A 25,941-nucleotide genomic window follows, 5' to 3' on the forward strand; every position below is an offset into this window, starting at 1 on the left:
ATTTCTTCTAGGATGTTGGTCTCGCACTAAATGTTTGCCTTTATCAAATTAAATCAATTGTACATTAACCTATTTATTGTGACTTGAATGTGATCTGCCTTCAGAATATTTTCATAATTTAGTACCTCTAGTATGTACGGCCTTGAGACGTTGATGATGGAAAACATTTTTGTATTTCATTCATCATGAAAAGTCAGCATCTGACCATGAAAAGTTAGTATCTGACCTTGCATTTTGTATGCAAACGCACACTGATTTGTATGCTGCCATTGTAGACATATATTATTATTCAAAGCCAGAATACCTCATCACAGTCAACTCATAAGGCAGTCATACATTTCCTCTTGCCATTCTCCTTCCTCACACCCATGCATCCTGAGCAATCAACACATTCAGTTTTACAGTATGTCATCTCTGAACTGCATTACCCATAAGTGTGCCAAACAGTGCCTGCCTAATCAGTCAAGCTAGGCTGTCAGATGATTTCATGATTAACAGAATTTGAACCCTTGCTGCGTGTAGTTATCAAGCCTGGTTTGAGGGAAATGGCTTTCTCCCGTCCCTGGCTTTATGGGCTGCCAGGCAGGGCCTCCATGGCTGATGAGTAATGGTGCTATTGTCAGCGTTGGCAGCTGGATAAATAGCAAAGTATGGTGGAGATAAAGCACTCCCTCGCCAACGCAAAGCACATGTGGCAACCCTGTTCCTGTCTCCCCGGCACGCACATTCATTATGTCACGGAGAGGCTTCCAGACCCCTCAGTCTTAACAAGCCCTGACAAACAAGCCAGGGCTCTAACCTACACTTTAACCCTCGGTGGACTTCAAGTTGTATTCAAAATCACACTAGGACTTTCAATCAGGCATTTGTGCAGCAAGTATCGGATCCGTTCTTTGTGAATCAATGGGAGGTTTGTGTGGAATGACCATGACCTCTGGTTATCAAAGGAAGAATGGAACCAAGTTGTGAAGTTGAAGCCGGAATTGAAGGCAAATGAAAGCTCTGCCATTCTACTTACGGTGGGGAAGGTCAACTATGACATAGATTGCTACAGCTACATGCATGAAAGGCTAAGCAGTTACAACGAAGAGAAGAGGTCTGGAAAAAGAAATGTATGTTATAAAAAAAAACTAGAATTGTTTATTAAAGAGGACTATTAATGACTACTTCTTTTTTTCTTTACATTCAAAATACTAGTCTTTTGTCCATCCCTTGGGAGCACAATGGAATATGTACACCCTTAACCAACACAACAGAACAGAATCAGCACTTAACATTTTGGTGTTTCAAAGACACTGTTAAACTATAGGATGAGGTCTGCAAGGCACAGTCCCTGAAAAGAGGTTGGGGAATACTAGGACACGCTATGCTCTCCTGTGGCCGTCGTCAGTGTAGTGTGCCTTCCTCTGCTTGGGGACAGACGGGTGGATGACTGGGGTACTGTTCATCAGTGCAGCTCACTGGATCTGGATCCCTGCTGGCTGTGTGTCCTCAGGCAAGCCAAAGTCCTCCAGGAGTTTCAGGACATTATCTGTGTACTCGTTCCTCTGGAGGCCCATCCCACTCAGCTCCACAGGCTGCAGGTCAGGGTGGGGCGGGGTGTAGGAGCAGGGACAGTATAGCTCGTTCAGAGTCAACCAGAAGGCATCAGGGTCCAATTCTATTAGGTGGCGGAAGACACTGCACAGAATAGAGATAGCACATTGATAAATTCAACTGAATAAAATGATCATAGAAAGCTGACGATAATACATAAGGTCATACATTACACGATAAATCACAATATATGATGTGTTCAGATATGATAAGGAAATGGTACCAGATAAAAACTGGCTTTTAATATATTGTACTGCTAGATTTACTATTGCAATACAAATATACCTTAGACAGGCCTCTTGCAGTTTGGGTGGCTGTCTGCAGCTGAGGTAGGGCAGGCAGGCTTCAGTTACAGCATCCAGATCTGAGTCCCCTGCAAATACAACACAGATATACCACATACACTGCTCAAAAAAATTAAGGGAACACTAAAATAACACATCCTAGATCTGAATGAATGAAATAATCTTATGAAATACTTTTTTCTTTACATAGTTGAATGTGCTGACAACAAAATCACACACAAATTATCAATGGAAATCAAATGTATCAACCCATGGAGGTCTGGATTTGGAGTCACCCTCAAAATTAAAGTGGAAAACCACACTACAGGCTGATCCAACTTTGATGTAATGTCCTTAAAACAAGTCAAAATGAGGCTCAGTAGTGTGTGTGGCCTCCACGTGCCTGTACGACCTCCCTACAACGCCTGGGCATGCTCCTGATGAGGTGGCGGATGGTCTCCTGAGGGATCTCCTCCCAGACCTGGACTAAAGCATCCTCCAACTCCTGGACAGTCTGTGGTGCAACGTGGCTTCGGTGGATGGAGCGAGACATGATGTCCCAGATGTGCTCAATTGGATTCAGGTCTGGGGAACGGGCGGGCCAGTCCATAACATCAATGCCTTCCTCTTGCAGGAACTGCTGACACACTCCAGCCACATGAGTTCTAGCATTGTCTTGCATTAGGAGGAACCCAGGGCCAACCGCACCAGCATATGGTCTCACAAGGGGTCTGAGGATCTCATCTCGGTACCTAATGGCAGTCAGGCTACCTCTGGCGAGCACATGGAGGGCTGTGCGGCCCCCCAAAGAAATGCCACCCCACACCATGACTGATCCACTGCCAAACCGGTCATGCTGGAGGATGTTGCAGGCAGCAGAACGTTCTCCACGGCGTCTCCAGACTCTGTCACGTCTGTCACATGTGCTCAGTGTGAACCTGCTTTCATCTGTGAAGAGCACAGGGCGCCAGTGGCGAATTTGCCAATCTTGGTGTTCTCTGGCAAATGCCAAACGTCCTGCACGGTGTTGGGCTGTAAGCACAACCCCCACCTGTGGACGTCGGGCCCTCATACCACCCTCATGGAGTCTGTTTCTGACCGTTTGAGCAGACACATGCACATTTGTGGCCTGCTGGAGGTCATTTTGCAGGGCTCTGGCAGTGCTCCTCCTGCTCCTCCTTGCACAAAGGCGGAGGTAGCAGTCCTGCTGCTGGGTTGTTTCCCTCCTACGGCCTCCTCCACGTCTCCTGATGTACTGGCCTGTCTCCTGGTAGGGCCTCCATGCTCTGGACACTACGCTGACGGACACAGCAAACCTTCTTGCCACAGCTCGCATTGATGTGCCATCCTGGATGAGCTGCACTACCTGAGCCACTTGTGTGGGTTGTAGACTCCGTCTCATGCTACCACTAGAGTGAAAGCACCGCCAGCATTCAAAAGTGACCAAAACATCAGCCAGGAAGCATAGGAACTGAGAAGTGGTCTGTGGTCACCACCTGCAAAACCAGTCCTTTATTGGGGGTGTCTTGCTAATTGCCTATAATTTCCACCTGTTGGCTATTCCATTTACACAACAGCATGTGAAATTTATTGTCAATCAGTGTTGCTTCCTAAGTGGACAGTTTGATTTCACAGTAGTGTGATTGACTTGGAGTTACATTGTGTTGTTTAAGTGTTCCCTTTATTTTTTTTAGCAGTGTATATACCAGAAGGAAAACCGAGGAAAAGAAAAAAATGGGAAAAGAAAAAAGGAAATGGAGATAGTGCTGAGGAAGAAAATGCTGAAATGACCTGGGAATTTCACAGCAGCCTGCCTCCATCTCCGAATTTCACACATCCACTCCCCACTCTCAGTACCTCTCATAACCATGGCAACTCCATCACTTTGTAGTAGTCCCCCCCCACCCCAGACACGTATTCCCTAAGCTCCTAACTGGGTCGCCATTCAAACCTAATTTCAAAATAAGCCTTCACGCTTCTTGCTCAAGCTTTTCTTATTTGGCAACTCAACCCACACGGGTGAAAAACCAGCCTGCTCGTTGTGTCAGAAAACATTGGTGCATATTTCAAAAGGATTATTTCAGCATTCATTTTATCCAGTATACCTATCCCCCTCTTTTCTGTAGAATCAAGAGGCGAACAAAGAAAATAAATACTGAGGGAGAGGCCAGTCCAGGTGTTTCTCTACGGGGGTAAATAACCTTAAAAGCATATCACATTGGGAGAATTTCTCTATTTCTCTGTGGCCAATAATTGCCTTTCTGGAGATGTCCCAGCGGTGAGGTGGAGCTGATGTTTACCAGTGTGTTCTACTACTGCTGCAGCTTCTGTCTCTCTGTGTCTCAACTTAAGCCGACTCAGCTGTGTTCCTCTGGGGCTGATGTGTAGGGAGGTAGCATCTTCACAGACCAAGGACAGAGAAGACCATGAATCGGCTCAGCTAGGTGAGGTGTATCCAAACGGTTCTACTATTGAAAACCAGTGGGTGTCATGCTGGCCCTGCCTTGTGTGTCTCCATCTCCCTTGACTAAGGCAGCAGCAATCTCTGTCTCCCTTGGGAGCTCGGTTGGGAAATGTACATGCACATACACCATTCAATGCAGTCTATAGGATACACCGGTTGTAATTCCAAATCAGTGCAAGGGTGACACCTTGTGGCCAAAAAGCTTTATCGTTTTAACATTTCCTAAAAAAGGATGAAAATATTGCTGAGTGTCTCCTAGAATAAAGAAGGAAGGGTGTTGGTGGCCTGCCTACCTAGGTCCAGACGACAGCAGAGAGCCCCCAGGCCCTGCAGCACAGCCAGCTGCAGCTTGTAGGCCAGGGTGTGGCTGTAGACTGGGCCGGCCCTGGCACTCACTGGTGCCTGTTTGGACAGCCAGGCAGTCAGCTTGGGGACCACCTCTTTAGACACCCTCTTCCTCAGGAAATCTCTGCAGGTTTCCCCCAATGTGCACAGAACCTAGAGAGAAAACACACACAGACATCATAATACATCATTATAAATACCAACTGTTGTAGGTGAAAACGTATACATTCATGAATGAAAAATGAATTCCCATGTGTGCTTTTTCCTAATTATGTAATCAATTATGTATTATGTAAACATCAAATTATTATTTAACTGAGTGAAGGTGGGAGCAGTAGTGAGCGATAGATACCCTGAAGGCTCGGAGGACAGCTAGTGGGTCATCAGTGGTAAGTCTGAGCAGGAGGGCAGGCCAGCAGCGGTGAGCCATGGGCAGTAGCTCATTCTCCTTCTCACTTAGCACACACACACACTGCTCCAACACATCCAGGACCTGCAACAAACCAAACAACAAACCTGGGTCAGGACTCACAGAATTGGCAATAGTGAGCACACGTGACAGCAACATGTGGCAGGCAAACTAGTTGAATCCAGACAGAGCCTTATATTTTATTAACTCTCTAGTCTCTAGTTTTTAAGCTACGTATCTTTGAATTCAAAACAATCTAGAGGACTACCTTGAGCCTGAGTCTCAGACTGGGGTCTGAGAGCAGGTGAATGCAGCGCTCCATGACGTCTTTAGCTATGGTGATGTGGGCTGGAAGCTCAACTTTCACATCAGGACCATCCGTATCCTCTTCACAGTCCATGCTTGGCGGGAGCTCTGAAAAAAAAACTAAAAAACATTTCAATGCAGTGCATGAAACTCAGCGACTCATAACACTGATGGATTCTGATTTCTGTAGAACAGTTTTCAATTGACATTTTTTAAACATGACTAACTGTCACAGCAGCACACCACACAAAATCTTCTGACGCCTAAAAAGCAGTGCAATGACTCAGGACCCAGCTATGAGGAAAACAGCACGAGTCAAACTTATTCAACACTTGAGCCTGGTTCCTGTCGCTGCTGCTTGGGGTTTGCTAGGCCGGGTTACAGTAAAACACTTTGTGACAACTGTTGATGTCGAAATGGCTTTATGAATACATTTGATTGATTGATTGATTGATTCTTGTCATGTATGGCTCAGTTGGTAGAGCGTGCGCTTGCAACGCCGGGATTGTGGGTTAGATTCCAGGACCACCCATACGTAAAATGTATGCATACATGACTGTAAGTCGCTTTGGATAAAAGCGTCTGCTAAATGTCATTATTATTATTATTATTATTATTATTATAGCGTTAATGTTGTGTATCATTAATGTGAGAAATTTGTTTTCAGGGGAATAGTGTGGCAGCCAGCGAGCCCTAACTAACCTGGGTGCTCTGTGCCCTCCTCCTCTGCCCCGATGCCCACTGCCAGCTCCTTTTGTTTGTTGTAGTCCAGGAGAAACTGGCGCACATTCAGCTGGTCCTGCTCACGCCACACCTTCTTGGTTCCCAAAGCGTCACTTGTTCCCGCAACACTAGAGGGGAACCACCTCGCTGTAGTGGAAAATGATTAAGATTGTGTTACTTAGGCTGTGTTAGCTAAAGGTTATCATTTTGTGTCCTGTGTTTCAATTTCCTCTCCAGGTTCTCCTATTAAAAAGCATAACAATGTTATAAACTAGGGAAAACATTTAAGTGGATGTGGAAACTTTACCTAGAGCCTTCATAAGTGAGTGCAGCACAGTGCAGAACAGCGGGGACGTCTCGTCGTAGCTCAAGTCCAGAGCCAGCAGCACGTCCTGGACTATGTCCCCCACCAGAGGCAGCAGGCTAGGGTCGGAGTGACTGAACATGACGGTGAGGACCCTGGGGGCGTGGGGGTGGATGCCAAGCCTCTGGAGGTTCAAAGACACGTCGTTCAGCAGGTAGTCAGAGTTCTCATTGATCAGCTCCTTCAGGGAGGCGTAGCCACAGGCCTGGCTGATGTCCCACATGGCATCCAGCGCTGCCTGGCTGATCAACAGGGTCTCATCCCCGGCCTTCTCCAGCACCGGGTACAATGATGTCATCAGAATGAGACGGAAGTCCATCCCCAAGGCCTGGGCGAAGCAGCCTATCCCCTCCAATTGGATGCAGATCTGCCAGATGTTGCTGTTCAACTCATGGATTGTGGAGCTCTTGTGGACTGCTTGGACCAACTGGAGGGGATTCCCTTTCCCTTCAACCCCATTAGATATGGAGAGGAGACTAAACTGAGTTTGCTGCTTGTGTTCCCCTCTGTCTGACTCCTCAGCAATAAGGGTTGATAGGTGCCAGTGGCTCAGGCCGGTGTACTCCTCTATGATGGATTCTACTACTGCTTTCAGGTCCTCCTGACTGGGCACTTCCTGCCTCTCCGTGCCTCCTGCCACACCAATGCCCGCTGCCCCCTTGATCACCTCATTCAGCACCATTGCAGCTTGCTTCCTGTAGACCGACGACTCCTTGTACAGATCCATGAAGTGATCTACTAGGAGATAGACATTCCCATAGTAACCTAACACCCTGCAGATCTCCTTGAGCAGGGAGAAGATTATTTTGTCTGTGAAGTAGAGGAAGTGCTTCCTCTGAGCATATGCCCTGTGGAGTCCGGGCCCCGTCTCCACAGTTACGGCAGAGCTCCTCTCCTCCACGATGCGGACGTCCATCACGTCTAACTCCAACACCTGCATCAGGGCCTTGGACACCCGCTGGAGGTGGGCCGCCGAGTTGAGCACCACTATCAACTTGGGGCCCAGGATCTTGAGGTAGCCCAGGAACACGTTGAGGACAAACACCTTATGCTGGTCATCAGACGTCCTCATGAGGCGCGGCAGCGAGGTGGCCAGGGAGTGGAGGTTCTCTGACAGCACGTCAGTAAAGGCCTGGTTGTTACTATCTGAGCTCTGACTCCTCTCTGCCACCTCCCTCAGGGCAGCTTCACACCTCTCCCTCACAGTGGGCTCCTCATCGTTCACAGCCCCCACCAGAGCTTCCAGGAGGGGGCCCACACACTCACCCAGGGAGGAGTTACAGTTGGCCAGGAGGTGGTCTGAGAGGTTCACCATCTCAAGCCTCACTCTCCAGTGCTGATGAGCTGAGGTGCAGGAGATTATCTTTTTTAACAGTAAGGCCAGCCTCCCAGAGGTGTTTCGCACCCAGTCCTGAGTTCTCTGCACTACCAGCTCCCATACTCTCCCCAGTTCCCACGGCTGTCTCTCCCCAGTCCCTGTGTGCTGAAGCTGGTCGTCAGCCATCACCAGTCCCACTGTCTTGAACCACACCTTAATGGCCCTAACTGTGACAGCATGTCCATGTCTCATATCGCCAGTGATCACACGGCTCACAGTGATGGTGATCCCAGGTAAGAAAGAAGCCATGGTGCTACCTAGCATACGCCTCTCCTCCTGACCCACAGACACATGGTCCAGAGAACAGTCACACTGGAGGGTCAGGGCCTGCAGGCATTTCAGAGCAGCAGCCTGCACAGTGCGAGACTTCTCCTGCTCTCCCAGTGCCAGCAGCAGGGAGATAGCAGCCCCAAGGCCAGGCAGCATGATGGGCTCAAACAGCTTGAAGACCACGTCACCGTAGGCTGCATGCAACAGAGCATCCAGGCACCTCAGTACTGCAGCTCTCAGCTCCTCTGAGGCGGGTGCTGGCTTCCCTGGGTCCATGGGGGAGCAGAGGCAGAGGCAGAGCTCTGAGAGAAGGTCCCTCAGCGTCTCCCAGCTCTGTACACAGGTGTTCTCCAGCACATAGCCTATGGCCTCGGCCACAGCCTGGATCAAGCCATCCCGCTTGGGGCCAGGGATTTTGAGGATGAAGCGGAGAGGAAAAAGGACATAGTCCTGCAGCTGCTGCAGGGTACCATCATTTACATGCCTCAGCTGTGTGCTCAGGGTTTCCACATTGCCCACCGTGGGCTCATGAGTCAGGAGCACACAGGCTGGACGGAGGTAAGCAAAAGCAAGCTTTGGGTTGTCAATCTGATGGTCCATTCTTTGAAGACAGATGCCACTCACTGAAAGAGAGAATTATGATATTGGTCATCCAATCATATACTGTTTTGGGAAGTAGTGGGATGCAGTTTAGCAGTAGGCATGCTCAATGCATTCAATTAATTTTGATTATCAGAATAATAGCTTAGACGTATATTTTTGAGTTACCTAAATGTTCATCTTATAGGCCTAACTTTGGTCCTTTGCTAATCACCCCAAAACAGAACTTTGCCTGACCATCCTTGCTAAAGGTAACGTTAACGTTAGTTAGATAGCCAGACAGCTAGCTATCTAATGGAATGCTTAAATGACAAAGCAAGAGTAACCTAACAAAGTAAGATTCAAATTAGCTTACCTTTGTTAGTAAATATTTTGTAACGGACATCTGAGACAAACACATTTCGAGATACAGCACTGAAACTGAATGAAGACTGCCCTAGCTGGCTGTCACACAAGCGTCAGTTTACCCCTGTATCTACGTCATTATCCTGCGTCGCATAGTTGTGTTTACCATGCTTGCTAGCTAGCTAGCTAGCGTTGGTGCAGTTGATACTTGTAAATGAATTAAAATGCAACGTTTTGGGGGTCAAAGTTCACTTCGTTGCACTTGACCTGCAAAACTGGCTAAAGGAAACGGTACGATTGCGTGTAAGCATGATGATACTTGATCGGTTGATTTAGCTAGCTACTTTGCATGTAATTTGATGTCGTTTAATATAGCTACACGTGACAATAATGTTACAATATTTCAAGTAATGATCTAATTTCACCAGTTACTCTGCAACGTTTTTTGAACCGTGTGACTCTGTCGGGTGAAAGGTCAAGCGGCCATCTTTGAAGAGATCCAGAGATTTTTAGAGAGCCAGCTGGCTAACAAAGTAAGGGTATAGCTACATGTATGTGTATTGAAACGGCACATTTACTAGATTATGAATAGATGTATTGGTAATGAACTTGCATCTAGTATCTAGAGTAGCTAGAGAGCAAACAAAGCCAGTGGATAGGTTAGCTAACTCGCTAGGCTACCTAGCTAGGACTTTCTTGCTGGCTATTTGTAAACAGATAGATAGCTAGCGAGCTAAACACGTTTACTAGATTGCAAACTCATCAATGTAAAGGCAATTGCATAATCTAACCCGTTTTTGTAGGTAGCTAAATTAAGGAAGAGAAGCATGGACAAACATACGATTGGTTAGCTAACGTTAGGGTGTTTCATGCGTAACGTTAGCAGGTTGCATGGCTAACTGGCTGCAACTTTGTTTTTGATGACATTGCTAGTTTCCTCAGTTAACATCCAAGAAACAGTTGTGGGGTGAGGCATATCAAAGAGAGTCCTCTCTGGGCACATCATGTCATCTTTTTCCGAGTCTGCGTTGGAGAAGAAGCTTTCGGAGCTCAGCAACTCTCAGCAGAGCGTTCAGACGCTGTCTCTGTGGATCATTCATCATCGCAAACACTCGTCGCTCATCGTCAAAGTATGGCACAGAGAACTGAAGAAAGGTGAGAGAACCTATGAACGTTGCCACCTCGACAATATTTACACACTGAAACGTTGATATGTCACTTGAAGAATGCCAGACACTGTTATTTACTTTGTCTACTTTCTGTATTTGTCTTTCAGCAAAAAGCAGCAGGAAGTTGACTTTCCTTTATCTTGCCAATGATGTGATACAAAACAGCAAGAAGAAAGGTCCAGAGTTCGCCAAAGACTTTGAGACTGTCCTTGTTGATGCTTGCTCTCATGTTGCAAGGTATGTGGTCTGGGATGATACAGTTTCAGAGCTAAACTTTTCTCTAACACTGAACTGTTCCGTTGTATGATTTTTAAGGCAGTAGTCAAGAGACTTGTGCTGCAGGCCTATGTTTTAGTATACCATGTTTGCACTGGAGGGTTGGCCTAGCTACATCAGTAAGACATTAACCTGCTTCAAAACATTGGTAAATGGAGTACACTGCTACAGCAGTATAACAAGACAAGAGGATCAAATAAGTTATTCAGTTGCTCGGCTAGGAAGAGTTGAATTTCATGATGAATCAGTCTCTTTCTCCCCCTCCCTCAGAGAGGCTGATGATGGCTGTAGAAGGCCCATGGACAGGCTGCTCACTATCTGGCAGGAGCGCAGCCTCTACAAGGTAGAGTTCATCCAACAGCTGAAGCTCGCCATCGAAGACTCTAACAGCCCCCAACACCAACCCACAGGTACAGTCAGTCCCCTAGGTCTTCACTGATGTAGCAGTTCAGCTTTACTAAATTACTTACTGGTGACAGCTTGTTTCCTATTCCTATTTGGATGTCAGCATTCCCACGCAACATCAACTTCCAATTGGTTGTTTTTGTATGAATCTGTGGTATGTTTTGCAGAAGCGAAGAAGGCCCCTAAACGGACCTATCAGAAAATCCAGGAGCTGGAAGAAGAGGAAGAAGATGATGACTACAGGGGCCACATGTCCCCACGAGATTCAGACATCTCAGGGCCACAGCTGGTAAACAGAATTAACACAACTCCATGTCTTTAGCCCATTCACCAGTACTTTGCTTATTACACTGCAATGTTTGACAGCGTTTCACACCAGTTTAAATTATCTCCCAACTCTCCACTAGGTGTCAGTGATCCATAGATGTCCCATGGACTCATGATTTGGAAAATTCTTGTTTTGGTACTTTGGTTGTGAATTGTTGTGTTTAGAAACATTCTCCAGCTTGAACATTGGAGATTTATACCCAGAACTTTGTTATTCACACTCCTCTCCCCTCAGACAGAGGAGCTGGTCAAAGCCCTGCAGGACCTGGAGAATGCGGCCTCGGGTGATGCTGCTGTGCGCCAGAAGATTGCCTCTCTGCCACAGGAGGTGCAGGATGTGTCCCTGCTAGAGAAGATCACTGGTAAGTCCTGAGGGAGTCTTCATGGTATCTGGAGCACAGGTGAACTTTTGACCCCACCTATCTCCAAACTCAATGTGTATTGTAGGCCTAGTCCAGTCTGCTACAAGGGATTATTTTTTCAAATTTACATTTGGTGAATTAAATAGTTTCGATATTGTGGTTTTACATTTACGTTTACATCATTTAGCAGACGCTCTTATCCAGAGCGATTTACAAATTGGTGCATTCAACTTATGATAGCCAGTGGGACAACCACCTTTTTTATTTTTGTGGGGGAAGAAGGATTACTTTGGGGCGGCAGGTAGCTTAGTGGGTAAGAGCGTTGTGCCAGTAACCGAAAGGTCGCTGGTTCTAATCCCCGAGCCGACTAGGTGAAAAATCTGTCGATGTGCCCTTAAGCAAGGCACTTAACCCTAATTGCTCCTGTAAGTCGCTCTGGATAAGAGCGTCTGCTAAATGACTAAAATGTAAAATGTAAAATGTTTATACTATTCCAGGTATTCCTTAAAGAGGTAGGGTTTCAAGTGTCTCCGGAAGGTGGTCAGTGACTCCGCTGTCGTGGGGGAGCTTGTTCCACCATTGGGGTGCCAGAGCAGCGAATAGCTTTGACTGGGCTGAGCGGGAACTGTGCTTCCGTAGAGGTAGGGGAGCTAGCAGGTCAGAGGTGGATGAACGTAGTGCCCTCGTTTGGGTGTAGGGTCTGATCAGAGCCTGAAGGTAAGGAGGTGCCGTTCCCCTCACAGCTTCGTAGGCAAGCACCATGGTCTTGTAGTAGATGCGAGCCTCAGTAAATAGTCCGGGTGGCCATTTAATTAATTGTTCAGCAGTCTTATGGCTTGGGGGTAGAAGCTGTTAAGGAGCCTTTTGGTCCTAGACTTGGTGCTCCGGTACCGCTTGCCGTGCGGTAGCAGAGAGAACAGTCTATGACTTGGGTCTGGAGACTTTTACCATTTTTTGAGCTTTCCTCTGACACCGCCTAGTATATAGGTCTTGGATGGCAGGAAGCTTGGCCCCAGTGATGTACTGGGCCGTGCGCACTACCCTCTAGCGCCTTACGGTCAGATGCAGAGCAGTTGCCATACCAGGCGGTGATGCAACCGGTCAGGATACTCTCGATGGTGCAGCTGTAAAACTTTTTGAGGATCTGGGGACCCATGCCTAATCTTTTCAGTGTCCTGAGGGGGAGAAGGTGTTGTCGTGCCCTCTTCACGACTGTCTTGGTGTGTTTGGACAATGATAGTTCGTTGGTGATGTGGACACCAAGGAACTTGAAACTCTTGACCCGCTCCACTACAGCCCTGTCAATGTTAATGGGGGCCTGTCGGGCAGCTTTTTCCTGTAGTCCACGATCAGCTCCTTTGTCTTGCTCACATTGAGGGAGAGGTTGTTGTCCTGGCACCACACTGCCAGGTCTCTGACCTCCCTATAGGTAGTCTCATCGTTGTCGGTGATCAGGCCTACCACTGTTGTGTCATCAGCAAACGTAATGATGGTATTGGAGTCGTGTTTGGCCACGCAGTCGTAGGTGAACAGGGAGTACAGGAGGGACTAAGCATGCATCCCTGAGGTGTCCCAGTGTTGAGGATCCGCGTGGCAGACGTGTTGTTGCCTACTCTTACCACCTGGGTGCGGCCCATCAGGAAGTCCAGGATCCAGTTGCAGAGGGAGGTGTTTAGTCCCAGGGTCCTTAGCTTAGTGATGAGCTTTGTGGGCACTGGTGTTGAACACTGAGCTGTAGTCAATGAACAGCATTCTCACATAGGTGTTCCTTTTGTCCAGGTGGGAAAGGGCAGTGTGGAGTGCGATTGAGATTGCGTCATCTGTGGATCTGTTGGGGCGGTATGCGAATTGTAGTGGGTCTAGGGTTTCTGGGATAATGGTGTTGATGTGAGCCATGACCAGCCTTTCAAAGCACATCATGGCTACCGATGTGAGTGCTACGGGGCGGCAATCATTTAGGCAGGTTACCTTCGCTTCCTTGGGCACAGGGACTATGGTTGTCTGCTTGAAACATGTAGGAATTACAGACTCGTCAGGGAGAGGTTGAAAATGTCAGTGAAGACACTTACCAGTTGGTCAGCGCATGCTTTGAGTACACGTTCTAGTAATCTGTCTGGCCCGCAGCTTTGTGAATGTTGACCTGTTTAAAGGTCTTGCTCACATCTGCTACCGAGAGCGTTATCACACAGTCGTCTGGAACAGCTGGTGCTCTCATGCATGCTTCAGTGTTGCTTGCCTCGAAGCGAGCATAAAAGGCATTTAGCTCATCTGGTAGGCTCGTGTCACTGGGCAGCTCGTGGCTGGGTTTCCCTTTGTAGTCAGTAATAGTTTTCAAGCCCTGCCACATCCGAAGAGCGTCAGAGCCAGTGTAGTAGGATTCAATCTTAATCCTGTATTGACGCTTTGCCTGTTTAATGGTTCGTCTGAGGGCGTAGTGGGATTTCTTATAAGTGTCCAAATTAGTGTCCCGCTCCTTGAAAGCGGCAGCTCTAGTCTTTAGCTCGATGCGGATGTTGCCTGTAATCCATGGCTTCTGGTTGGGATATGTACGTACGGTCATTGTGGGTACGACGTCGATGATGCACTTATTGATGAAGCCGATGACTGAGGTGCTATACTCCTCAATGCCATTGAATGAATCCTGGAACATATTCCAGTCTGTACTAGCAAAACAGTCCTGTAGCATAACATCCGCGTCATCTGACCACTTCCATATTGAGCGAGTCACTGGTACTTCCTGCTTTAGTTTTTGCTTGTAAGCAGGAATCAGGAGGATAGAATTATGGTCAGATTTGCCAAATGGAGGGAGAGCTTTGTATGCATCTGTGTGTGGAGTAAAGCTGGTCTAGAGTTTATTTGTATTTTTTTCTCTGGTTGCACATGTGACATCCTGGTAGAAATGAGGTAAAACGGATTTAAGTTTGCCTGCTTCTGGATGAGCATTTTCTTGTTTGCTTATAGCCTTATACAGCTCGTTGAGTACGGTCTTAGTGCCAGCATCGGTTTGTGGTGGTAAATAGACTGCTACGAATAATATAGATGAAAACTCTCTTGGTAGATAGTGTGGTCTACAGCTTATCATAAGGTACTCTACCTCAGGCGTGCAATACCACGAGACTTCTTTAATATTAGACATCGCGCATCAGCTGTTATTGACACACACCCCCGCCCCTCGTCTTACCAGACTTAGCTTCTCTGTCCTGCCGATGCACGGAAAATCCCGCCAGCTCTGTATTATCCGTGTCATGGATCAGCGACGACTTGGTGAAACATAAGATATTACAGTTTTAATGTCCTGTTGGTAGGATATTCTTGATCGTAGATCATCAATTTTGTTTTCCAATGATTGCACGTTGGCAAATAGAACAGATGGTAGTGGAGGTTTACTCACTCGCCTACGAATTCTCAGAAGGCAGCCCGACCTCCGCCCCCTTTTTCTCCATCTTTTCTTCATGCAAGTAACGGGGATTTGGGCCTGTTCCCGAGAAAGCAGTATATCCTCCACGTCGGACTCGTTAAAGAAAAAATCTTTGTCCAGTTCGAGGTGAGTAATCGCTGTTCTGATGTCCAGAAGTTATTTTCGGTCATAAGAGACGGTAGCAGCAACATTATGTACACAATAAGTGAAAAAACAAAACAAAAAAACAGTTACTAACTATGCGAAAAAACTAACAAAATAGTGAAGTTGGTTAGGAGCCCGTAAAACGGCAGCCATCCCCTCCGGCGCCATTACAAATAAGGCAACATTCCACCTTATTTGACTTGACTCTGACCCTGTCCCTATAGATAAGGAGGCAGCTGATAAACTGTCCAAGACGGTGGACGAGGCCTGTCTACTTCTGGCTGAGTATAACGGACGTCTGGCTGCTGAGCTGGAGGACAGGAGGCAGCTGGCGCGCATGCTGACAGAGTACATCGGTAGCCAGAAGGACGCCCTCACCGAGAGGGAGAAGAAACTGGAGGCATGTCTAAACCATCTAAATCTCTTGTTACAAACAAATAATAATAATAATATGCCATTTAGCAGAAGCTTTTATCCAAAGCGACTTACAGTCATGCGTGCATACATTTTTTTTGTGTATGGGTGGTCCCGGGGATCGAACCCACTACCTTGGCGTTACAAGCGCCGTGCTCTACCAGCTGAGCTACAGAGGACCACGATAAACAACAAATTTAATAAAAAACAATAAATATTTATGTTCCCATTTATCGAATTACAGCAGCTTTGTAATTTACTTTGCTTGTTTAGAAGAAGTATGCAGTGAACCCATCTGAACTGTGCACCATCTGACATCAGTACCGTTATTTGTATTGCAGGAGTACAAACAGAAGCTGGCACGGGTCACCCAGGTGCGCAAAGACCTCAAGTCCCACATCCAGAGCCTGCCTGACCTCTCTCTGCTGCCCAATGTGACTGGAGGTCTGGCCCCTCTACCCTCTGCTGGAGACCTATTCTCCGCCGACTGAGCTCCCTGCCACACCCTGCCTCTTGCTAGGGCACACACTGTTGAACCTGCTCACTAGCTACTGAACCCTAGGGAGAGACTGAGAGGGACAGTGGAAGCTTGGGGACCTCCCCGGTGGGAGAGACAATGGTCGTTGAAGATTCCGTTCCACCAGCTTGGACAAATATCTCCTTTTTGATTTTATTCTGAACGCCAGCTAACTGATTCTGCGTTGGAAGGAAGAGAAGGGTTGGTCATTAGCCAATCCCCATTTTTCTGCAAAGTGTTTTTGTGCTCATATGGTGGGATGGTGGCTCTCACACCCACTAGATCTTTGTGAAGAGATGCATCTCATTTATTTTAATCGCTTAGAAGTTGGTTGCTTTTTGTAATGTTGGGGGGGGGGGGTGTTTTTCTATGTATGTTATATTTTGGTTGTGACATTATCTTCCATAATTCCAGCTCAACACAACAATATCCTTCTTTTCAGGTCTGTCATCAAACATGTCATGCATACCAATCATCAGTCAATACCATTACATCCATGTAGTAGTTTTTCTCAATCCAATGTGAAATAATTTAGCCCTCAGGCAAGTGGTTGATAGAAGTTATTAGAGCAATCTTGGGGCAGATCGAGACTGACTTACAGTCACTTAGAAACACGTGTCCAGTAAAATTGTCTTTGATGAGCTCTGCTCTTTCCCAGATAATTGCATCACTTGGTACAAATGTCAAACTAACTAGCAGACTGATGCTTTTCAGGACTATGCTTGGCCACCAATGATTCAGTATTATTCAGACTTGACAGAGTAGCAGAATGTGAACTGGCTCATTGTTCATTCTGTCACTGCTGCAGTCCTTCCTCAGGAGTCAATCGTTAACTGACAGTTTTACAGTGGTTGGCAATCTGATTTCTGCAATCTCTTTAGTTTGGATTATGGATCCTGGGAGATAAGTGCTTGCCAATGTTACATAATACATTAGTAGTAATAGGAGGACATCTGCCCACAAATGTTTTACTAGAGATGGTAGAAATGTGTGAAATGTATATTTCTCTGCAGATAATGTACTACAGCAGTAGTTTTTCAGTAATAAAACAAATCCATGGATACAAATAAAATTGAACAATTGGAAAAAAGCTGTGCAGACTGGTTTATATTCGGACTAATGTGACATTGATACACTGGACCTGTTTATATAATTTTAGGTGGACATTTTGAATCTATCGACTTTCACCAGCGTCTTCCGACAGGTGGCTTTACTCCTGCACAACACTCGTCTCTGATTCAGTGCAGACAGATTTGTTGTGCTATCTGATGTAAAACAATGGACTTACAGCATTCACAAATTATGTAAAAAGGTCATTCAAAAAATCCTATATTTGTATTTCTTGAATAATGAGAACTCATCTAAGTGTTACAGCATACAAATGTACAGATGTCATCAAATACTGCAAGGCAGTGCAGTTGAAACGTTGCAAATCTCATTTAAAAAGAAATGGTGTTGGTGTCATTGGCCATTATATTATTCATTCCTATCTCAATGTTCAAGTATTGCTTGATGTTGCTCAGCTTGTCACTGTCGAAGTCTACTGTTAGGGTCCTGGACCCGGTGCTAGTAGGTGTGAATTCCACTGTGCACTTGACCTCCTGTTTTGGACCAACACTTCCAACACTGCAGGGAGAATGGAGAGAACAGCAAGGTCACAAGAGGGAATGGATACAGTCATGTAGTCAGAGAGCAGAATTGACTGGTAGGCTACAGTGAGGGGAAAAAGTATTTGATCCCCTGCTGATTTTGTACGTTTGCCCGCTGACAAAGAAATGATCAGTCTAAGTTTATTTGAACAGTGAGAGACAGAATAACAACAAAAAAATCCAGAAAAACGCATGTCAAAAATGTTATAAATTGATTTGCATTGTAATGAGGGAAATAAGTATTTGACCCCCTCTCAATCAGAAAGATTTCTGGCTCCCAGGTGTCTTTTATACAGGTAACGAGCTGAGATTAGGAGCACACTCTTAAAGGGAGTGCTCCTAATCTCAGCTTGTTACCTGTATAACAGACACCTGTCCACAGACGCAATCAATCAGATTCCAAACTCTCCACCATGGCCAAGACCAAAGAGCTCATATACATGCCCGTCTGAAGTTTGCCAATGAACATCTGAATGATTCAGAGGAGAACTGTGTGAAAGTGTTGTGGTCAGATGAGACCAAAATCGAGCTCTTTGGCATCAACTCAAGTCGCTGTGTTTGGAGGAGGAGGAGGAATGCTGCTTATGACCCCAAGAACACCCTCCCCACCGTCAAACATGGAGGTGGAAACATTATGCTTTGGGGGTGTTTTTCTGCTAAGGGGACAGGACAACTTCACCGCATCAAAGGGACGATGGACGTGGCCATATACCATCAAATCTTGGGTGAGAACCTCAGCCAGGGCATTGAAAATGGGTCGTGGATGGGTATTCCAGCATGACAATGACCCAAAACACACGGCCAAGGCAACAAAGGAGTGGCTCAAGAAGAAGCACATTAAGGTCCTGGAGTGGCCTAGCCAGTCTCCAGACCTTAATCCCATAGAAAATCTGTGGAGGGAGCTGAAGGTCGAGTTGCCAAACGTCAGCCTCAAAACCTTAATGACTTGGAGAAGATCTGCAAAGAGGAGTGGGACAAAATCCCTCCTGAGATGTGTGCAAACCTGGTGGCCAACTACAAGAAACGTCTGACCTCTGTGATTGCCAACAAGGGTTTTGCCACCAAGTACTAAGTCATGTTTTGCAGAGGGGTCAAATACTTATTTCCCTCATTAAAATGCAAATCAATTTATAACATTTTTGACATGTGTTTTTCTGGATTTTTTGTTTTGTTATTCTGTCTCTCACTGTTCAAATAAACCTACCATTAAAATTATAGACTGATAATGTCTTTGTCAGTGGGTAAACGTACAAAATCAGCAGGGGATCAAATACTTTTTTCCCTCACTGTATATGAGCGGAGCTCTAGTATTTTCCAATGTGAGAAGGATATGTGGCCTTGAAGTGAGTTTACAATCAAGCGTACTCTACTGTACTTCCATATTTGGAGATTGTTTACTGACTAGTGGCTAAAAAAGCTATCAAGCTAATATTGAACTGATCCAGTGTGTCAGCACTGTTTGTATACTTCTGTATGAGGATTTTTCCATCTGTGAGGCTGGCTCCCATCACACTGAAGAAGCAGTTCTGCAGGAGTTCTGGTAGAGGGTTCTGTAGTGAGATCTCTGCAGACAGCTTCTGGTTCACTCTGGGTTCTCCCAAGAGCTGCAGGAGAACATATTAGACATGCTGATTATACCCTCTCTGAATACATTTACATTTTAGTCATTTAGCAGACGCTCTTATCCAGAGCGACTTACAGGAGCAATTAGGGTTAAGTGCCTTGCTCAAGGGCACATCGACAGATTTTTCACCTAAATATTACACTAAAAGTAATCAACTTTATCTGAGGAAAGGAAACACTGAATGATTTGATGATTTAACATCACAATTTCTATAAAGAATTGGTAAAGAAAATACGGTAGTCAATACCTTGATGGCTATATCTGGGCTCTCCAGCACGATGGTCCTCTTTGCCTTGTGGAATTCCCTGGGACTTGATTCGATGACAATGAGAACCAATTGAATCAGCCTATCTGATGTTATGGTGTCACCATAGTCAACATACTCCACTCTTAGGGGAAGGCGCTTCTCTACAGATAAGAAGACAGCAGGGTCAGGGAAAACATACATTCCATGTTTCTGGCTTACACTGTAGATGGGACCTGACCTTTTCCAGTGGGAACCTCCATAGTTAAGTCTTCAATGAATCCACAGTTGGCACCTGGTTTGCCATCATAGGACACAATCCGGGCATAAAACATAACACGACACGTCTTGTCAGCCTCTGTGTTGTTTGTGACGACTGCAAACACATCAAAATCCGCCCCAATGTCCATGTCAGGGGACACCTTGATCTTCACCTTCAGGCCTGGTTCCTCTCCTTTCTGCTGGAGCTCATGGTGATGCTTGGCTCTCTCATAGACCTCTCTCTCCTGCAAAGAACCTGAAAGCCACCAGAAGTTATAATCGAGCTCTAGCACAGATTTACAAAGACTAGTCAGGTATTTTAGTGTCCTGCAGACGTGGCCTACCTTCAGGGTGCTTGTATAGGTGTGTGATGTCATGCCTCTCGTCACTGCCCACAGCCTTGGTGCTGATAAAGTGCCCCACATCCGTGGACGATCCCCCCATCTTTACCATCCTGCCATTGGTCAGCTTCACATACTCCACCACGTCAGCGTTGACCTCAGCAAACACAAACGGGGCGTCGTACTTCAGGGTTAGTTCTCCCTCTTTAATGGCTTTCAGAGGGACAGGGCCACAGCAGAACACTCCTGTCAGAGAGAATAACCAAGGACATGGAGTGGGTTGTTGTACTGCACTACATCCTTGACAAGCTGTCAACTGAATTCAAACTTAAAATGTGATCATGTTACCTCTCATTGAAATGGTTGTGAGAGAGTACATGCCAGACAAAGTAACACTTCATAAAACATTTCCCATTTCAACATTTGTCTCTGGATATCTCTGAAGATAGGCCTACATCAGACTACCATGCATCTTCATTGATTGCACCTTGCATTAAATGAGTTGATGTAGATAGTGTTACAAGTGACCTAGATACTCCCAGCTGAGTGAATTAATACCTAGTAATAGACAGATCACACAGATAGGATTGCATTCTAAGACACTCTGAGGCCTGTGCCTAGAGTGTGAATGAAATCCTCTTTGCTCCTAGTAATTTAAAGTATACACATTAGATCTGACCTTAAATTACTTGCTTTGGCCATGATTATAATACTAGCTTAATCTATGAAGCATTTTCATACACACGGTGGTGTCTGACTTGCACTATAACTTTAGTGTATTAACATTTGCAGGCTCACCTTCACTCTTTTCTTGTGGTGTGGGGTCACTTGCTTGCCAGCCATCATAGCCTGCTTCAAGATCAGGACGAGCCATCCAATTATCTACCCACACGTGGAAGTTCCTGAGACAAAGTGTATAATACAGGTACATTGTAACATTGTTTCACAATCATATAGAGCATTGTTGTTTCAGTACCGCTTACTGTATTTTTCTCACCATACTGAATCATCAGATATATCATTTCCATCCTCATCATACAGGAACTCAATCAGTAGGTTGCTGTTTGTGTCATGAGCGGATCCAAAGTTAGTAACCACTCGACACGGGACACCCAGAGCACGAGAAACTTGTGGACAGAAGAAGTCAAACATCAGCACCTTCATATCACTTGGCAATTAAAGAAAGGCAATGAAGATATTACAAGTAGCTGCAGATTACAGTCCTGACAGTTTCCATTGAAGTCATGCACTATAAATAATCCATTGCCTCTTTCTTGTTAAAGCGCTTGCCTCATAACCAGACAAAATATGTATTCTAGTACTTACAGCATCAAGACAAATATATACATTCACTATTTTATGTACAGTACCAGTCAAAAGTTTGGACACAGCTACTCATTCCAGGGTTTTTCTTTATTTTTACTATTTTCTACATTGTAGAATAATAGTGAAGATATCAAAACTATGAAATAACACATATGGAATCATGTAGTAACCAAAAAAGTGTTAAACAAATCAAAATATATTTTAGATTTTAGATTCTTCAAAGTAGCCACCCTTTGCCTTGATGACAGCTTTGCACACTCTTAGCATTCTCTCAACCAGCTTCACCTGGAATGCTTTTCCAACAATCTTAAAGGAGTTCCCACATATGCTGAGCACTTGTTGGCTGCTTTTCCTTCACTCTGCGGTCCAACTCATCCCAAACCATCTCAATTGGGTTGAGGTCGGGTGATTGTGGAGGCCAGGTCATCTGATGCAGCACTCCATCACTCTCCTTGGTCAAATAGCCCTTACACAGCCTGGAGGTGTGTTTTGGGTCATTGTCCTGTTGAAAAACAAATTATAGTCCCACTAAGCGCAAACCAGATGGGATGGTGTATCGCTGCAGAATGCTGTGGTAGCCATGCTGGTTAAGTGTGTTTTGAATTCTAAATAAATCACTGACAGTGTCACCAGCAAAGCACCATCACAACTCCTCCTCCATGCTTCACAGTGGGAACCACACATGCAGAGATCATCCATTCACCTACTCTGCGTCTCACAAAGACACGGCGGTTGGAACCAAAAATCTCAAATTTGGACTCATCAGACCAAAGGACAGATCTCCACCAGTCTAATGTCCATTACTCGTGTTTCTTGGTCCAAGCAAGTCTCTTCTTATTATTTGTGTCCTTTAGTAGAGGTTTCTTTGCAGCAATTCGACCATGAAGGCCTGATTCACACAGTCTCCTCTGAACAGTTGATGTTGAGATGTGTCTGTTACTTGAACTTGTGAAGCATTTATTTGGGCTGCAATATCTGAGGCTGGTAACTCTAATGAACTTATCCTCTGCAGCAGAGGTAACTCTGGGTCTTCCTTTCCTGTGGCGGTCCTCATGAGAGCCAGTTTCATCATAGCGCTTGATGGTTTTTGCGACTGCACTTGAAGAAACTTTCAAAGTTCTTGAAATGTTCTGGATTGATTGACCTTCATGTCTTAAAGTAATGGACTGTCATTTCTCTTTGCTTATTTGAGCTGTTCTTGCCATAATATGGACTTGGGTCTTTTACCAAATAGGGCTATCTTCTGTAACCCCCCCTACCTTGTCACAACACAACTGATTGGCTCAAATGCATTAAGAAAGAAAGAAATTCCACAAATTCACTTTTAACAAGGCACACCTGTTCATTGAAATGCCTTCCAGGTGACTACCTAATGAAGCTGGTTGAGAGAATGCCAAGAGTGTGCAAAGCTGTCATCAAGGCAAAGGGTGGCTACTTTGAAGAATCTCAAATCTCAAATATAAAATATATTTTGATTTGTTTAACACTTTTTTGGTTACTACATGATTCCATATGTGTTATTTCATAGTTTTGATGTCTTCACTATTATTCTACAATGTAGAAAATAGTAAAAATAAAGAAAAACCCTGGAATGAGTAGGTGTGTCCAAACCTTTGACTGGTACTGTATATATTGCTTCGCCATTGAAAAAGTCCCATAAACAATGGAACTGAACAAAGTTATTTTGCTTTTACCTGTGCATGCTACTGCAGCAAACACCCAACACTGGCCATAGCGAACCCTCTGGCAGCAGTTATCAGCCCACTGATGTAGTATGGCAACACTGTCTGTCCAGTGAGAGGGTCTCACGCCATCATCATAGTCACCTGACCAGTTGCCCACTAGCACACCTTTGTCATCATTACTGTTGATCTGACACACAAGGATAAAAACCATTACTTTCTTATAATGATGTATTGCAGTCAATAGTGCCTAATGTTTAGTCTGAGCACAGACAAATCCTGGTACTTCATTGCTCACACTTACCATGGCACTGATCACCCTAGTCACATAAACTGGGTTTCTCCTTCCAGAACAGTCTGCATCTGCATCTAACGTGTATTTAGGATTCTCATCCAGGAGTTTCAGACAGATGTCCAGCATCCCAGGCTCAAACTGCAGAGTGAGAACCAGAAGACAGGGATAAATATACATTCATCCTGGCTTGTCATACTTTACATAGTTCCACTAATTCAGATTCCAATAATGCATGCTACATTATATAATGTATTATTCTGTGGAAGCTCCACAACATACCTGGCCAAACGTCCATGGGGAAGCTTTGAATCGTTTCGTTGTGCCTTTGTAGATGAGACCAGCCTGGGATAACACATACTCCTGCCTGTCTCTCTCTTCCTCCATGTAAACTGCATCCTCTGTAGCCAAGAAAAATAGACAAGCGGATTACAGATGAGATCTGTTACAGAGCTCCCTGGTCTAATGATAGTGACAGATGAAAGAAACACTCTGACTTACTGGCACACCAGGGATTGAACAGCAGTACAAACTCCCCCAGTTTGACCTTCTGGCCCTGGTCCAAGGTCAAGGAGTACAGTCCAATGGGGACATCAGGAGGGGAGGACACAGACAGAGAGACTACATTCCCAGTGGGACTAGTAGTGGACGCACTCCAGTCTGTCTTTGATGCGGTGTCAGTCAGGCTGAAGGTAGACTTGGTGCCTGATTGCTCTCTAGGTAACGGCCCTGTTGAAAGACATAAAGAACAATTATGTCTTTATGTCCCCTCGATGCCGAAGACATTCAGTAGGGTCTGAAATGATTGACACTTGGGTCATTCCACTTCAAAAAGCACAAGAAAGAGGATTTTGACACCCACCATATCAGATAGTTGGGGAATCCTTGCTTGAAAATTCAGTATTTTGTCAGCAAAACTGTATGTATGTGAATTTACATGCATGTATATGAATTTACATTTACAGTGGGGTCCGAAATTATTGACACCCTTGATAAAGATGAGCAAAAATTATATAATAAATAATTCAAATACTGAGCTATATTGTATGCTAAAATAAATTGGGAAATTATATGATTTTATACTAATACAATTGCTGAGAGAAAGAGATTTAGTTTTTTCTCAAAAAGGTAGGTGTAAAAATTATTGACACCCCTGTATTCAATCCCTTTCAATACCTCACCTTGCAGGGATAACGGCACTGAGCCTTTTTCTAAATTGTTTTATGAGTTGGAGAACACATTGGGAAGGTTTGAGGATTTTATCAACTGAATCCTTTGGGACTTTATTACAGAATCTTTCCAGATCCTTGATATTCTTTGTTTGCTCTTATGGACTGCCCTCTTCAATTCAAACCACATGTGTTCAATGGGTTTCAAGTCCGGAGACTGAGATGGCCATTGCTAATTTTTTATAGGAATCCAATAAATTTAAATGGACAATTTGAATTATTAGAATTATTTATTATATAATTTTTACTCATCTTTATCAAGGGTGTCAATAATTTCGGACCCCACTGTAAATGTAAATTCATATTAATGAATATAAATTCATATACATACAGTTTTGCTGACGATATACTGAATGTTCCCCAACTAATGAGGTCTTTCTATCGTGTCCACAGTACTGTACCTGTCTCTGCTATGAACCTGAATGTGCTGATGCCTGCTTGGAACTGACTCCCAGATTTGAGGTGCAAAGTGATGGTGAAGGGCAGGCCCCTTCTAACTATCAGCCGGTCAAGCCCATTTTGGTCAGTGTGGTGAGTAGTATTGTTGATCCTACTCTCCACATCACATCGCTCTATATCCAAGGCTGTGAAAGAAGTCAATTAAAAACACATTTCAATCTCATGAAGACCATTTTCCTAAGTAATAATGTACAGTATAACATGTAAAAATGTGGATTTCTAACAAGCAGTGATTTTTTTATATTACTTATAAATCTATGTTAATCAGCAACAGGTTCCCAAATGTCAAGTTTATTTTCTGCTGATGGTATTTAATTGCAAAAATATGCAATTTCAATTGTTTAACAACCTGTCCACCAACCTGTCAAACACTCATGGAGTGTTTCCATGAGTAAACCAGAATACATTTTGATTTTTCTATACACCATAGATACACACTAAAGAAACCTTGTTATTTTACCTTGATCCATTACTTTAGATAATGCCGGGTGTTCCTGGTCGTGCCGTTAGAGTGCGTGCTTTATGATATCCTGACTGTAATGTCACTCCAGGGATATTTGTAGCATGTGTAATATGACCATGTTGTCTGTCAGGCCACATCCCCCTTGAAGCTGTTTTAGTCACGTTGTTCCTTCCCCAAAATGATTAATGTGGCTTGCATCACATAAAGATGGAATTGTGAACTGTAGGTTTGTAAATTCAGCCTATGGTATAGCTT

General features: G+C 44.9%; 3 protein-coding genes across 5 annotated transcripts; 1 reads left to right on the plus strand and 2 right to left on the minus strand.

Annotated features, from left to right (window-relative positions):
* Positions 1 to 144: 144 nt before the first annotated feature.
* Positions 145 to 9,203, minus strand: tti1 (TELO2 interacting protein 1). 2 transcript variants are annotated; one of them, XM_041856264.1, is made up of 8 exons: positions 9,095 to 9,203; positions 6,435 to 8,762; positions 6,107 to 6,274; positions 5,367 to 5,512; positions 5,042 to 5,182; positions 4,638 to 4,842; positions 1,882 to 1,969; positions 145 to 1,680 (listed from the first exon to the last, which is right to left on the minus strand). In XM_041856264.1, the coding sequence occupies exons 2-8, from the start codon at positions 8,737 to 8,739 to the stop codon at positions 1,458 to 1,460; spliced, it is 3,276 nt and encodes a 1,091-aa protein (XP_041712198.1). In that variant the 5' UTR covers positions 8,740 to 8,762; positions 9,095 to 9,203; the 3' UTR covers positions 145 to 1,457. The 2 variants fall into 2 exon arrangements, with proteins under 2 accessions (XP_041712198.1, XP_041712197.1); XM_041856263.1 differs by having other exon boundaries at positions 5,367 to 5,524.
* Positions 9,204 to 9,296: 93 nt separating this feature from the next.
* On the plus strand, positions 9,297 to 16,470 carry LOC121545602 (regulation of nuclear pre-mRNA domain-containing protein 1B-like). Of its 2 annotated transcripts, none has more exons than XM_041856267.2 (8): positions 9,297 to 9,387; positions 9,513 to 10,239; positions 10,361 to 10,490; positions 10,800 to 10,939; positions 11,102 to 11,223; positions 11,497 to 11,623; positions 15,410 to 15,585; positions 15,941 to 16,470. In XM_041856267.2, exons 2-8 carry the CDS (start codon positions 10,089 to 10,091, stop codon positions 16,088 to 16,090), a joined length of 996 nt encoding a protein of 331 aa, XP_041712201.1. In that variant the 5' UTR covers positions 9,297 to 9,387; positions 9,513 to 10,088; the 3' UTR covers positions 16,091 to 16,470. The 2 variants fall into 2 exon arrangements, with proteins under 2 accessions (XP_041712201.1, XP_041712200.1); XM_041856266.2 differs by lacking the exon at positions 9,297 to 9,387 and having other exon boundaries at positions 9,514 to 9,617; positions 10,018 to 10,239.
* A 735-nt stretch (positions 16,471 to 17,205) lies between these two features.
* Positions 17,206 to 25,776, minus strand: tgm2a (transglutaminase 2, C polypeptide A). The gene is made up of 13 exons (XM_041856265.2): positions 25,684 to 25,776; positions 25,166 to 25,348; positions 24,037 to 24,264; positions 23,818 to 23,936; positions 23,548 to 23,676; positions 23,256 to 23,433; positions 21,233 to 21,362; positions 21,034 to 21,137; positions 20,239 to 20,481; positions 19,875 to 20,150; positions 19,637 to 19,797; positions 19,233 to 19,369; positions 17,206 to 17,742 (listed from the first exon to the last, which is right to left on the minus strand). Exons 1-13 carry the CDS (start codon positions 25,691 to 25,693, stop codon positions 17,556 to 17,558), a joined length of 2,085 nt encoding a protein of 694 aa, XP_041712199.1. The 5' UTR covers positions 25,694 to 25,776; the 3' UTR covers positions 17,206 to 17,555.
* Between the last annotated feature and the right edge of the window lie 165 nt (positions 25,777 to 25,941).

This window comes from Coregonus clupeaformis, chromosome 30 (assembly GCF_020615455.1).
Source record: "Coregonus clupeaformis isolate EN_2021a chromosome 30, ASM2061545v1, whole genome shotgun sequence".
NCBI classification, from domain to species: Eukaryota; Metazoa; Chordata; class Actinopteri; order Salmoniformes; family Salmonidae; genus Coregonus; species Coregonus clupeaformis.